This window comes from Tamandua tetradactyla, chromosome 1 (genome assembly GCF_023851605.1).
Source record: "Tamandua tetradactyla isolate mTamTet1 chromosome 1, mTamTet1.pri, whole genome shotgun sequence".
Taxonomy (NCBI): Eukaryota; Metazoa; Chordata; class Mammalia; order Pilosa; family Myrmecophagidae; genus Tamandua; species Tamandua tetradactyla.
In genome coordinates this window covers 195,193,945-195,206,181 of record NC_135327.1, presented here as the reverse complement: position 1 = coordinate 195,206,181, position 12,237 = coordinate 195,193,945, and the positions used below count along the sequence as shown (strand labels likewise).

The 12,237-nt window shown below is 52.1% G+C and overlaps 1 protein-coding gene across 5 annotated transcripts in view; it reads left to right on the top strand.

Moving 5' to 3' along the window:
* SMARCD3 (SWI/SNF related BAF chromatin remodeling complex subunit D3) overlaps positions 1 to 12,237 on the top strand; it is a 37,722-nt gene that overhangs the window by 16,947 nt on the left and 8,538 nt on the right. Inside the window, exon 1 of one of the 5 annotated variants that reach the window (XM_077150066.1) lies at positions 10,704 to 11,209. The exons of 3 other annotated variants lie outside the window; for them this stretch is intronic. In XM_077150066.1, the coding sequence (XP_077006181.1) occupies positions 11,132 to 11,209 (78 nt within the window). In that variant the 5' untranslated portion in view covers positions 10,704 to 11,131. Of the gene's footprint in view, positions 1 to 10,703; positions 11,210 to 12,237 lie in introns of those variants that run through there. One more of the 5 variants, XM_077150077.1, reaches the window with a different exon arrangement.

The following is a 12,237-nucleotide window of genomic DNA, read 5'->3' as shown; positions in this document are numbered from 1 at the left end:
AGTGGCAAGAATTCTCGCCTGCCAAGCCAAAGACCCAGGTTCGATTCCCAGAGCCTGCCCATGCCAAAAAAAAAAAAAAAAAAACAGGTCATTGAAGGTAATTCATCTTAAATGTGCAGCCCTCCAGGGAATTTGATTTGCTTCTTCAAAAAGCAGTTGTTGGGCGGGCCATGGTGGCTCAGTGGCAGAGTTCTCACCTGCCATGCCAGAGACCTGGGTTCAATTGCCGGTGCCTGCCCATGTAAAAAAAAAAAAAAAAAAATGCAGGTGTTTGGGAAAGGCGGAAAGGTGCTAGTGTGCACGAGTCTTGCTATTCCTAGCAGGCAGGTATCCCACAAGGGGATGTTCAGGAGGCAACTTGGGATGCAGGAAAAAAATCATGGACTTTAGAGTCTGGACTTTAGAGACCAGATATGCAATTCTAGACCCACCACTTAATAGCTCTGTGATTTTTGGCTAGTCCCATAGCTTCTTAGAGGCTCACTTTCCTTATCTTTAGAATGGGAATCCTCCCACCTCCTGAGAGGGTATCCATCAGCATTAAACAGCTCAATGTGTGTGAACATGCTTTATCAACAGTGAAGTCCTATACAAAGATATTGCTGTTATTCCCATGATAACTTGAGTTCAGAGTGAAACATCATTCAGCATCTGGAAGCATGTTGGAAATCCTGGATTGACTTTGACTAGGCTTTCTTCACCTACTTCTTTGATATATTCTGAGCACCTACCATGTGCCAGATACTTTGAATTTATCAGTGGACAAAACAGATAAAAATCCCTGCCCTTTTGAAGCTACATTCTAGTGGGGGAAAGAGAAGTTAAATACTAACATAGTAAGTAAGTAAATTACACAGAATGGTGGAAGATGTAGAGTACTATGAGGGAAATAGAGCAGAACAAAAGAGATAAGGAGCTTGGAGGGGAGGGAGTAGGATGCAGTTTTAAATAGGGTAGACAGATTGTGCCTCGTTGAAAAGGTGACATTTGAACAAAGGCATTAGCTGAAGGAAGAACATTATAGACAGAGTGAACAGCAATTTCAAAGCCCCTAGAATGGAGGTTACCAGGAGTTTCCAAGTACCTGCAAGGATGCCAGAGGCCAAAGCAAAGAAAAGAGGGAGGAGAATGGTAGGAGATGAGGGCATAGAAGGAGCAAGGAGTGAGAATGGGGGACCAGATCTTGAGGGCTTTTAGAACCTTGGTTTTTTAAAAATATTTTTATTGAAAAATATCCACACACGTACAGTCCAACCATCTTATACAATCAGTAGCTCGTAATATCATTACATAGTTGTGTTTTTTCCACTGTGATCATTTTTAGAACATTTGCATCACTCCAGAAAAAAAAAAAATTCACACATGTCATACTCCTTACCCTCCCTCTCACTGACCCACATTATTTCAATCTACCCAAATTTTATCCTTTATCTCCCCCTATTATTTATTTACTTATTATCCTTACTTTTTTTTTTTTTTTACTCATCTGTCCATACCCTGGATAAAAGGAGTATCAGACACAAGGTTTTCACAACCACCCAGTCACATTGTAAAAGCTTTAGAGTTATACAGTTGTCTTCAAGAATCGAGGCTACTGGAACACAGCTCAGCATTTTCAGGTACTTCCCTCTAGCCACTCCACTACACCATAAATTAAAAAGGGATATCTATATAATGCATAAGAATAACCTCCAGGACAACTTCCCAACTCTGTGTGGAGGTCTCTTAGACTTTATTTTGTCTCATTTCTCTCTTCCCCTTTTTGGTCAAGAAGTCTTTCTCATTCCCATGATGCCAGGTGCCAGCTCATCCCCGGGAGTCAGTTCCCATGTTGCCAGGGAGATTTACACCCCTGGGGGTCATAGGACCTTGGTTTTTACTCTGAATAAGATAGAAGCCTTTGGAAGGTTTTGAACAGAGACGTGACATGGTGATCTGACTCAATTTTTTAAAGTACTACTCTGGTTGCTGTGTTCAGAATAGACTGTTGGGGGCAAGTTTGGAAGAGGCTAACCAGTGTTTGTGGCTTGGACCAGAGTGATAGCAGTGGAGATGGTGAGAAGAGGCTAGATTCTGAATCACCTGTATTTTGACCATAGAAACAGGCTTTGCGTTCAGACTGGATGTGGGGTGTGAAAAAAAGAGAGGATACCAGGATGGTTCCACATTTTGGGGCCTGAACAATAGGTAGGGTGGAGTTGCCATCACCTGAGATGGAAAAGACTATGTGTGGAGAGTTAAGTCTAAGGTGGCAGAGCAGGAGTTTCATTTAGGACATGTTGATTTTGAAATACATATTAAAGATCTAGATGGAAATGTTAAGTGGACAACTGGATATATGAGTCTAAGTGTCAGGAGAAAGGACTGGGCTGGAGGAGAAGCACGGTGTTTGAAGCTATGAGATTGGATGAGGTCATCAAGGAAGTGAGTGCAGAGAAGTGAGGCGGTCCAAGGACTGGGCTCTAAGGCACCTGACTTTTAGGGGTAAAGATAAACGATGTATAGCAAAGGAAATTGAGAAGAACGTCAAATGAAGAAAGTTTGTTAAGGAGGAGGGAGTCATCAACTGTATCAAACACTGCATCTAGTCGAAAAGATGAAGACTGGAAATTGATTGTTGCATTTGGCAATGTGAAGGTCATTGGTGACCTCGACGAGCATTTTCAGTAGAGAGGATGAATGCCTGACTGGATTGGCTTCAGGGAGGAGAACTGAAGGCAGCAAGTATAGACCACCATTTTGAGAAATTTACTGCAACCAGTACAGTAACTGGTAGGATAAGTAGGATTGAGAGATGTCTCTGGCTAGGGAAAATAGCAGTACTTCTGTATGCTGGTGGGAATAATGCAGTAGATAATAGGAGAAACTCACTGGAGCAATGTCCTTCAGTGTGTGAGAAGGGATGGAAACTAGTCAGAAGGCTTCAGGTAGGAGCAGATAATGCATCTGTCGTAACAGGTGGGGTACAGTTACTGGTAGTTGGGAAGATGTGGTGGGACTTTGTGGAAGTTCTTTGGAAGCTTCCATTTTCTCAGTAAAGTAGGAAGTGAGGTCATCAGCGGGTAGTGTGGATGAGGGAGGAGGGGTTGAAGGTTGGAGGAGGGAGAAGAAATGGAAAACTCATGTAGGAGAATGGGAGCAGGAAGGGATGTGAATGGACTACAAAAATAGTGTGACTTCTGGGCAGCGTTAGGGCCCATTGCAGTTCGTGCTCGTGAATTTAAAGTGAGACCAGTCAGGGTGGTTGTGTGTTTTTTTCCAGCCACAGTCAGCTGTGCGGGTGCAGGTGAGGAGGTGGAGAAACTGGATTTAACCCTTAAATAAGTAAGATGAATAAAAGGAGGGCAAGAGAGTCAAGAGTCTCTGCAGGAGAGTGGTTGTCATGAGAGGTGCAGGTCAGCGAAATGGACTAGAAATGTGAGTGTAGTCACAGGATTTGGGGTCCAGAAGCTAGACAGAATGAGCTGGAAGGATAGGAGATGGTGGGCAGAGAGTAGGCTGCATGCGGCTGAGATTATGAGGATCTGCAGTTGCTGGGAATGACAGGGGCTAAGAGATGACCCTGGGAAGGATGGCTGAGGAAGCTTGGAAGTTCACTAAGGAGAGGTGGTCAGGGATCTAAGAGATCAGAGGTGTCAGAAGGTTGTCCATGAGGATACCAAAAATCAGCAAGAAGTAAGGCTGGAGGCATGCTAAAGAGAGTGACAATGAGCCAGGAGCTAAAATCATCAGGCATTGAAGGCTCTGTGTATGAGGTGAAGATTCAAAGCCAAGGTTTGGAAGCAGCAGCGAGGGACAAGGAGGGTTCCTATCCCACCACCAGGCCCATGGTAGGGAGGCTCTGGGGAAAAAAACACAGCCATCCCAGGAGAGGGCTTCAGGGAAAGCAGTGTCCTCAGGGGAGAGCAGGCTTCTGTTGCAAGAAGGTAAGGGGAGGTTCATCAAGTGATTGTAGATATTGGGAATTTTACTTATGATAGACCACACAGTGGAAGGTTCCAGCAGTTGGTGGGGGGTAGAAGCAGAATGTGGGAGTCTGGGGCTTCTTGTTGTAACTGATTCAGACAGAAATGAAGGGCATAATGAGATTATGGTGGACTCAAGGTAGATAATAGCAGTGAGGCCGTGAGTGCTGGGGTTAGGCATGGGGAGGGGTCTAGGGATCCCCAGACCCCTGCTGATGCAGAGGAGGAAGTGGGGTTCTAGACCCCATAAGCAGGGCTCATCCTGGATATCTACAGATGAAGGTGAAGATATCTGGAGAGGCCAAGTACATACATTGCTTCCACGCATGTTTCGTGCATATGTTCCACTGTCCACTGCCATTTGGTATGTTCCCCATCCCCGCCCCACCAAATCTCCAGGAAACGCACATGAATTTTTTTCTCTAAATTCAATTTTTCTCATTCAGGTTACACCCTAGACCTCTGAACATAGCAGTTGATAGAAATCCCGCTGGCAGTTTGGTCAGAGCAGTAGCGGTGGCCTGTTTCTGCCCTCACAAATCCTCAGAAACTTCCTGGGGCGAGGGCCAGAGCCACTGGCCACCAGGAGGAGTGCCCTGACACTGGTAATGAGGGAGCCATGAGCAGTGGGCTATGGAAGAGGGGAAAAATCAGAGGTGGTAGGATGGGGCTCCCACCTGCCAAGAAAGAGAAGGCTAGGGCCTGGGAGCTGAGGCACCAAACACATATAGCTGGAAGAAGTGCAGAAAAGGACCTTCCCAGCCCAGGCAGGATGGGAGATCCATGGACACAGGCACAAAGGCACTCTATGCCTTCCCCAAGCATTAAGGCCAAGGGCCTTTCCCAGCATTCCTGGGAGGTGAGAGGAAGGCATTGCACAGATGAGGATAGAGCAGACCACGGAGGAAGTGACTTTCCTAAGATCGCATAGCCAGATACAGGCAGAGAGGGGCCTACAAGCTGAATGTCCAGACCCTCAGTCCATAGGAAGCCATGAGGCTGCCTCCTGAATCCGGGTCTCCAGCTCCCCAGGCATTGGACACAGTGCGGACTGAACCAGTTTCTACTGATAGATCTGAAAAGTGGGGGGTGGGGTGGGGGCAGGATGTTTAGGACATAAACTGGAGTGATTTGGCTGGAGCTGCAGCCTCAAGCATTTAGGATATGGCAGGAGCAAAGCAGGGCAAAAAAGACTTCAGCTGGAGACAAGGGAGACTGTAGATTTCCCCAGCCCTGCTGCCCATCAACCTGAAGGAGGGTGGGGGCTTCCAGGATGAGGGAAAATCCTGTTTGGAGTCTTCACAGCCCTGTGAGTCCTGAGAAGACAGATCCCCCTTGATTTTTCTCTTGATTTTCGGTCACATCTAAACCCCTGAATCTAGCAAGATATTGCCAGGTGATGGGGCAAGAAGTGAGGGTGGCTCTGAGGGGCACATCCCTTGGCAGGGCACACAGCCAGCAGGGCAGAGCAATGCCTTCAGAGTCAGCAGAGGTGGCATAGCCAGACCTGGTGACCTACCCCCTCAAGCTTCCTGTGTTGATTGGGGGAAGGGAGAGGATAGCAGGGTACAGTTGTAGCATCCCTCAGGATCCCATATAAACAATACCCCATGGACCAGCTTTATTCCTCCCAGAATCAGAGGTGCAGGCCTGTGTGGTTCGTTTTTGTACACACCATAAGCTGTTGCACAGGAACTGCAACAAAACACCCCCTATTGGTAGTCATGAGGGGAGTGAGAGAAAACTGGCTCAGAATGCAAAATGTGCCTTCCTTATGGGGCCAGTAGGTCAGGATGCTCAAAGCCCCAAAGGTCCCAGCACTTTCTTCCTCGGGCAACTGCAGTTATGTGTATATGAGCGGTGGTGAGGGTGGAGGTATCAAGGAGCCTCCTATTAGGTTGAGAAAATTCAGGTAATCAGAGATGGAGGACTCATTCATCTCTCCCTTATCATGCACAAGCTACATGCATTCTTAAAACCTCTAGGCTCTGCCTAGAACCAGCAGAAAGAACCCTTTCTTGGGGAACCCACAGTAGGCTAAGGTCCCTGCTTGCAGGGAGCTGACAATGTAATGGTAAGGGCTCCTTGTTGTGACAAGGAGCAGAAACAGCCCAGAGAGAGACTGCATCAGAGGGAGGGATGGGGAGAAGGTGAGGGGTGGGGAAGAGGACTTCATGGAGGAGGGGAGAGGCTGATAGCAGGGGCCAGGCTTCCACTCCTTGTTAGCAGAGCCCATTTACTTGGCGTGTCTCTTTGTCTCTGTGGCGGGTCTTCTGACTATCTCATTCTTTGCATCTCTTTTTCTCTTTGTTTCTGTCTCTCTGGCTCCCTCCCTCCGTCTACCTTCCTTCTCTCCTTGTCTGACTTAGCTCCTGTCTCTGACATTTACAGTCACTGGATTTCAGAGCAGGAGGGGCCCCGGGAATTCTCTGGCCTAAGCACCTCCTTTATGGCAGGGCAAGGAGATACCTCGACTTGCCCAAGGTCACGCAACTATTTTCTTTGTTTTGCTTCCTTCCATCTGTATTTGTGTGTCTGTGAAAGTAACACAGAGAGGTGAAGTTACACAGAGGCAGACAGCCCCTTTGATAGCAGCAGAGGGAGTCCTGGGCACAGAACTGTTCTTACACAAGCCTACAGGCACATGGGCGCTGCTCCAGGTCTTGGAAGAACCGTGGGGACAGCCAGGGGGTTGGGGGACAGGAATGTGCCATGATACCCCTTGTCCGATCTTTCAAATGCCCTGTCTGGAGGCTGAAGGAAACCCCTCACTTCAGGTGGAGGATTGGGGTGCAGGCCCCCCACACTTCCAGGAGCTGGGCATGGAAAGGTTTAGGCCAGCTTTGGGTCAGAGCTACCTCTGGGTGGTTTAGTGATGGGGATGAGAAAGGGTTCTCTTTCTGCTGGTTCTAGGCAGAGCCTAGAGGTTTTAAGAACGAAGAAATGCCAGGGGCCAACCTGAGAGCTCCAAGTGGTCTCACTTTACACACGCACACACACCAATCAGTGAGGCTAACTTTATCCAATTAAGGAAAGCTATTGCTGGGGGTGCAGGAAAAGCGGTTGGTGGTGATGAGTCTCACCCTGTCAGTCCTTTCCTCCCTCAGTCTTTATTTCCTTTGTTCCTCTCTTCCCCTCTCCCTTTCTCCCTTTCCCCCTTCCCAGCTTCCCTTCTCTCCTTGTAGTCTCCCTCCTTACATTCGCTCAGCCCCTTCTCCTCCCCCTCCCCCTCCCCCTCCCCCAATTCCCTGAGCTCTGTCCCAGTAATGGGACTTCCCCAGAAGCCAGGGAGCGTGCGGACCCAGGGCTCAGGCCCTAGGCCTTGGTGGCCATCTTCCCGAAGGGAAGGAGTTAAGTCTTTCCCCTGCATCCCTCCTCCCCCTCCAGCTCTCTCCGCCGCCTTTGAGTCCTGCAGCTAGGCCCTGGGCTGACCTTCACCGGGAGGGAGGCCGCAGTGCGCATGCCCAGGCCGACTCCCGGCCGGCTCCCGCAACTGCCGGGGGACCCCGCGGTTGGGGTGGAGGGGGGCGGCGGCTGCCAGGCCGGGACGCGCCCCCAACACTGCACACCCGGGCTGCCGCTGCCGGCTCTGGCGTGGTTCGGGAGGGGGTGGGGGAGAAGGCAGCCCCAGCCCGTCCCGGCAGGCCGCGGCTACATCCTTCTCCCTGCGTGGAGAGAGGCGCTTTGCCATTTGGTGCTGGTGGTGCTTCAGTGAGGGAAGGAGAGATGGGGGGACGGCAGGGGGGACTCCGGCTCTGGGCTGCCGAGAGGCAGCCCAGGCGAGCCCGGAGCCTCTGTCCTGGGTAGACAGGCAGTTGGCCCTCTCCTTAGACACACACAGGCACTCTCCTACCCAGAGCGCTACTTGGGCCGGACAGGGAGTGAGATCCCCGTCGGACTGGGAGGAAGGGCCGTCTCCCTGCTTGAAGCCGGGCTTTTCCTGGGCCTGTGTGGAAGCCGGCCGCGTGTCCAGCAGTGGTGACTGCTGGAGCGTCCTTCTGGGCTGAGCTGCTGGGGATCCGGCCTTTGTGAGGAGGGAGCCCTGGCTGGGTGTGCCCCAACTGGTGTCTCCGCCCCTGCTTTCTGCTTTCTGGTCTGAAGACTCCCCTGAGCCTGCACACCTCTGGTCACCTTTGTAAAAGCGGCATGTAAACGTGTCTGATGGCGGTGCCTTGTAAATTCGGGCTTTGTGAGTGTGATATGGAGGTGGTCAAGGTGTGCCTGTGTGTGTCAGTCCTCTTGGCTCCTTGTCTCTTTGGCATTTGCATTAGCATGAGTGCTTGGTGTGTGTGTGTGTGTGTGTCTGTATGCATCATGTATTTGTGGTTTGTGCAAGCTTAAGGATCTCTCCCAGAGGGGTGGCAAAGCCAGCAGGGGGTGTGGAAGAGGTTGTGATCCTGGCATGGCCCAGGAGGGGTTTGTCTGTGGAGGTGAGTGACACCTATCACCTCCTCCATCTCCTAGACTGATGAACTGCCTATCCTTGATTCTTGATCCCTGGGGTCTCCCCAACCCCTTCACAGGTGCTGGGGGGCTCCCACCTTTGTTCATGCCCCACCCTAATACTTCCCACTTGCCCAATAGGGAGTGCCCATCCCATCTCCTCATACTCCCTTCTTTTCCTCAAAAGGTCTCTTCCAGAGTTGAGAACTTTGAGCTTTACACAAAGTCTGGAGATGTCATACCCTCTCATCCCCCAGAACCTCCACGTCCTGTGGTCTAGCTTTCTCATGCTAGAAGTTCTCACAGGGCCTGGGGGTGGCTACAGTGACTCTCACACCCTGAAGAACAAGGCAGAGTGTGATCTTGGTCCACTGAATTTTTAGGTGGTTTTGAGCATCATCAGGCATTTTTGTATTATTGAATCCTGGTGCCCAGGCATGGGAGTGAGAGGCCAGTTCCTTACTTTACAGAGCTGTAGCATCACTGAGGAAACCAAACCTAACACACATGGAATGCAGGGCACATCAGACATTACTTAATCCAGTGTCAATTCATGAGGCAAAGTAGATGAGCCATGGGCAATCAGAGAAGAGAAAGATCAGGGATGTCTTCCTGGAAGAGGTGGGGCCTGCACTGGAAAGGATGGGTATGATTTGGACAGGCCGAGGGGAAATGGAGGGCATTCCAGGCAAAAAGAATACTGGGAGCAGAGGGATGGGAATGAGTCTGGGGTTTTGGAGGTTAGTGGGAGACTGGAGCAGAGAGAAGGGTGTTGCTGGGGTGTGGCTCAGAATGCCCCACTCCAGATTACCAGCAGCCACCTTTATGGGTGATGGCGGATGGAGGCAACCCACCCACCCAACCCAGCCTGCCAGGGACAAGACATTCTGTGTGTGTGGATTTGGGGTGAAGCCTTGGAAGAGATTTGGTAGGAAAGGGATCTCTAGGACTCCTGCCAAGCCTGGGGTGGAGGACAGGTGTCCTGGACCCAGATGCTTTCTGTGGCCTGTTGGGGGCTTGACAGTGGACACACATATGGACAGAGGCACCCAAGAGCACAACCAGGGCCCAAGGGAAATCAAGCTGGGCAAATACTCCCTTGGTTTTCCTTGTCCTGAGCTCTGAAGGCATTCTGAAGGGTTTGATGGTCAGGACCACTTCCCACCTCCAGTGTAATACCAAGTCTTCAGGACCTAACTTCAAAGAAGTTTTCCAACCAACCCTCCCAGGCATTGCTCTAGCCTCATGTGGATTCTGGCAGGGCCGCCCCTAGAGGCCTGTCAACTTGATAGGCTGTTGTCCCAAAGCCTGTGGGACCCACAGAAAGGAGAAGAGAGGGTTGTGGAGTCTAGGGGCGTGGGGGGGGGGGGCGGGTTCCCCTCCTGGGAAATCAAAGGCTTTGTTCTTCCTGTTTCCTGCCCCTCCTCCAAACCCCGGGCTGCCTTCTCCCTCCACACCACCCCTCCTGGGGTTCTCTCATAACCCCAGCCTCTCCACCCCAGCTTTCTTTGGGGTCATGAGGCTGCCCCCACCATACCCAGCAGCCCCAGCTACTCCAGGTCCCCCACCCCGCACCCAAGCCCTCCTTGCCTCATTCCTGCCACCCACCCTTCTGTGCACCCACCCCCAGCGCCTTCCCTCACATTTTCTCTCCCTGTTGTCATGAGCTTGATCCTTGTCCCTCTTTCCAAAATATTTCCCCTATTACCCTCACTTTCTCTCAGAGAGACAAAGACTCATATACCCAGAAATAGACTCACAGAGAGCTGAAAGACATAGGCCCATGCACATACATACACACACACCAGAGCCTTTCATAGAGAGACACACAGAAAAGGCATCTGTCTGTTGTACACACAAATAACTGTCCACACCCACAGCCACAGAGTCTTGCCCACACCAGGACACAGACACACGCAGCCATGGGAGACAGGGTCACATACATCTGGGGAGAGGAGGACATCCGCCTGCCCAGGCATACCCCACCGCTGCTCCTCACCCTGGGGCAGGAGGGAAGGCCTCCTCCGGGCTCAGGCTCTCCCCAGATTCCTTGCCAGTGAATGTTTCCGTACTTGGCCTGCCAGGTCCCTAGGGAAAGGGCCTCAGAAATGCAGCAGGAGCAACTTGGTGGGGGGGGGGGGATGAGTTGGAGCTGACTGTTCCCTGCCTGGCTCTGCCGGTGAATTCCCTAACCGAGAAACTATTTGTGGAGAAAGCTCCGGGTGGCCGGCGAGCCCCCTCTGCCACCTCCCCTCCCCGTCCCCACCCCCTCGCCAGCCTCCCCGGGCCCCTCCAGCCGGCCTCCGGCTGCTGTGCTGCTACCCCAGCGGCCAAGGAGACAGTATTTTCAGTTTGCCTCCCCGCTTATCTGCGCTGTTTGGACAGCCAGCTTTGAAAAGGCAGGATTTTCTGTCCCCGCCGAGTAAACAGCCAGACCCCGGGCAGCCCGGACTATTTCTGTCTTATCAGTGCAGGAATGCGGCAGCAGCGGCGGCGGCGGCGGCGGCAGCGGCAGTGGTGGCAGCAGCTGAGCAGGAGTGGCGTGGGCCGTGGGCCGTCAGGGCAGCCCTGAAGGGGCCCCCTCCCCACTCCGCTCTAGTAGAAGTGTGAGAGAGCCCAGCAGGACTCAGAGGGGAGAGTTGGAGGAAAAAAAAAAAGGCAGAAAAGGGAAAGAAAGAGGAAGAGAGAGAGAGTGAGTGAGAGGAGCCGCTGAGCCCACCCCGATGGCTGCGGACGAAGTTACCGGAGGGGCGCGCAAAGCCACGAAAAGCAAACTTTTTGAGTTTCTGGTCCATGGGGTGGTGAGTGGGGGAAAGTTAGCGGGGGAGGGTGAGTGAGCTGGCTCTGGCTGAATGGAGGGATGATTGGGAGGGGCCGGGAGGGCGCTCCCTTGCTCTCACCCCTCTAGCTGGGGGGTGCGACGGCCCACGGCCCAGCCCCAGGATTGTGCCAGTGCCCCTGGCACCCGAACACGTCACCAGGCGGCTGGCAGGGGATGGGTGTGCAGGCGGGAAAGGGAGAAGCATTTGCATGGGTTCTTGTCAGGGGCTGGGGGTGGGATTTGGGGACTATCCCAAGTGAGGGGGCCCCCTCTGAATCAAGCATGTTGTCTTCTATTCTTTTCCTTGTGGGCCCAGGTGTTACCTCTTCCCCATGGGGGGGTCGTAGTGGGGGGCATGGCATTGACTGGGCTGGGCTGTCTGGTCATAGGTTGGGATGGTGTCTCTCTCTGATTGTGCCCCAGGAGCAAGGAGCAGGTGACCCTGGAGGCACTGTGAGTGGGAAACTCTCTGGCATGAGCAACCGCTGCCTCCTGACAGGGGAGCAATGGGGCTTTGCGGCTGGCCTCTGCCATCAGGCTCAGAGAGAGGCCCTCTGTAGGGACAGACCTCCAGCGAAGGGGTCTGAGGGTCCCTTTGGCAGAGTCAGTCACCACAAGCTGATGTTCTCAAAGCCTCAAAGGTGTGAAGGAAGGGCTAGAGATGGGGATATGAGGCCTAGAGATCAAAGGGACAGAACAGCCCTGTCCTGCCACAGGAGGCTGTGAAGGCATTTAGGGGGGCTAAGGGAGACCAGGGAAGGGGACACTTGAGCTGAGTCAGCAGAAGACCAGGTTAGGAGAGCTTGGGGAAGGTTGTGGGAATAGGGTGGGGATGATTCAGGCACTGGGAGATGGCAGGGGCTCCAAGATTTGGGATAGGTGATAGGGATGGAAGCAAAGTATAGAGGAGCAGTCAGGATTATTATGAACAAATTTGGTTAGGACCCCAAAGCCAGTACCTTCTCAGTTGAGGGTGGCCAGTCTTTAGAATCTTAGCCTTCTGTGAAG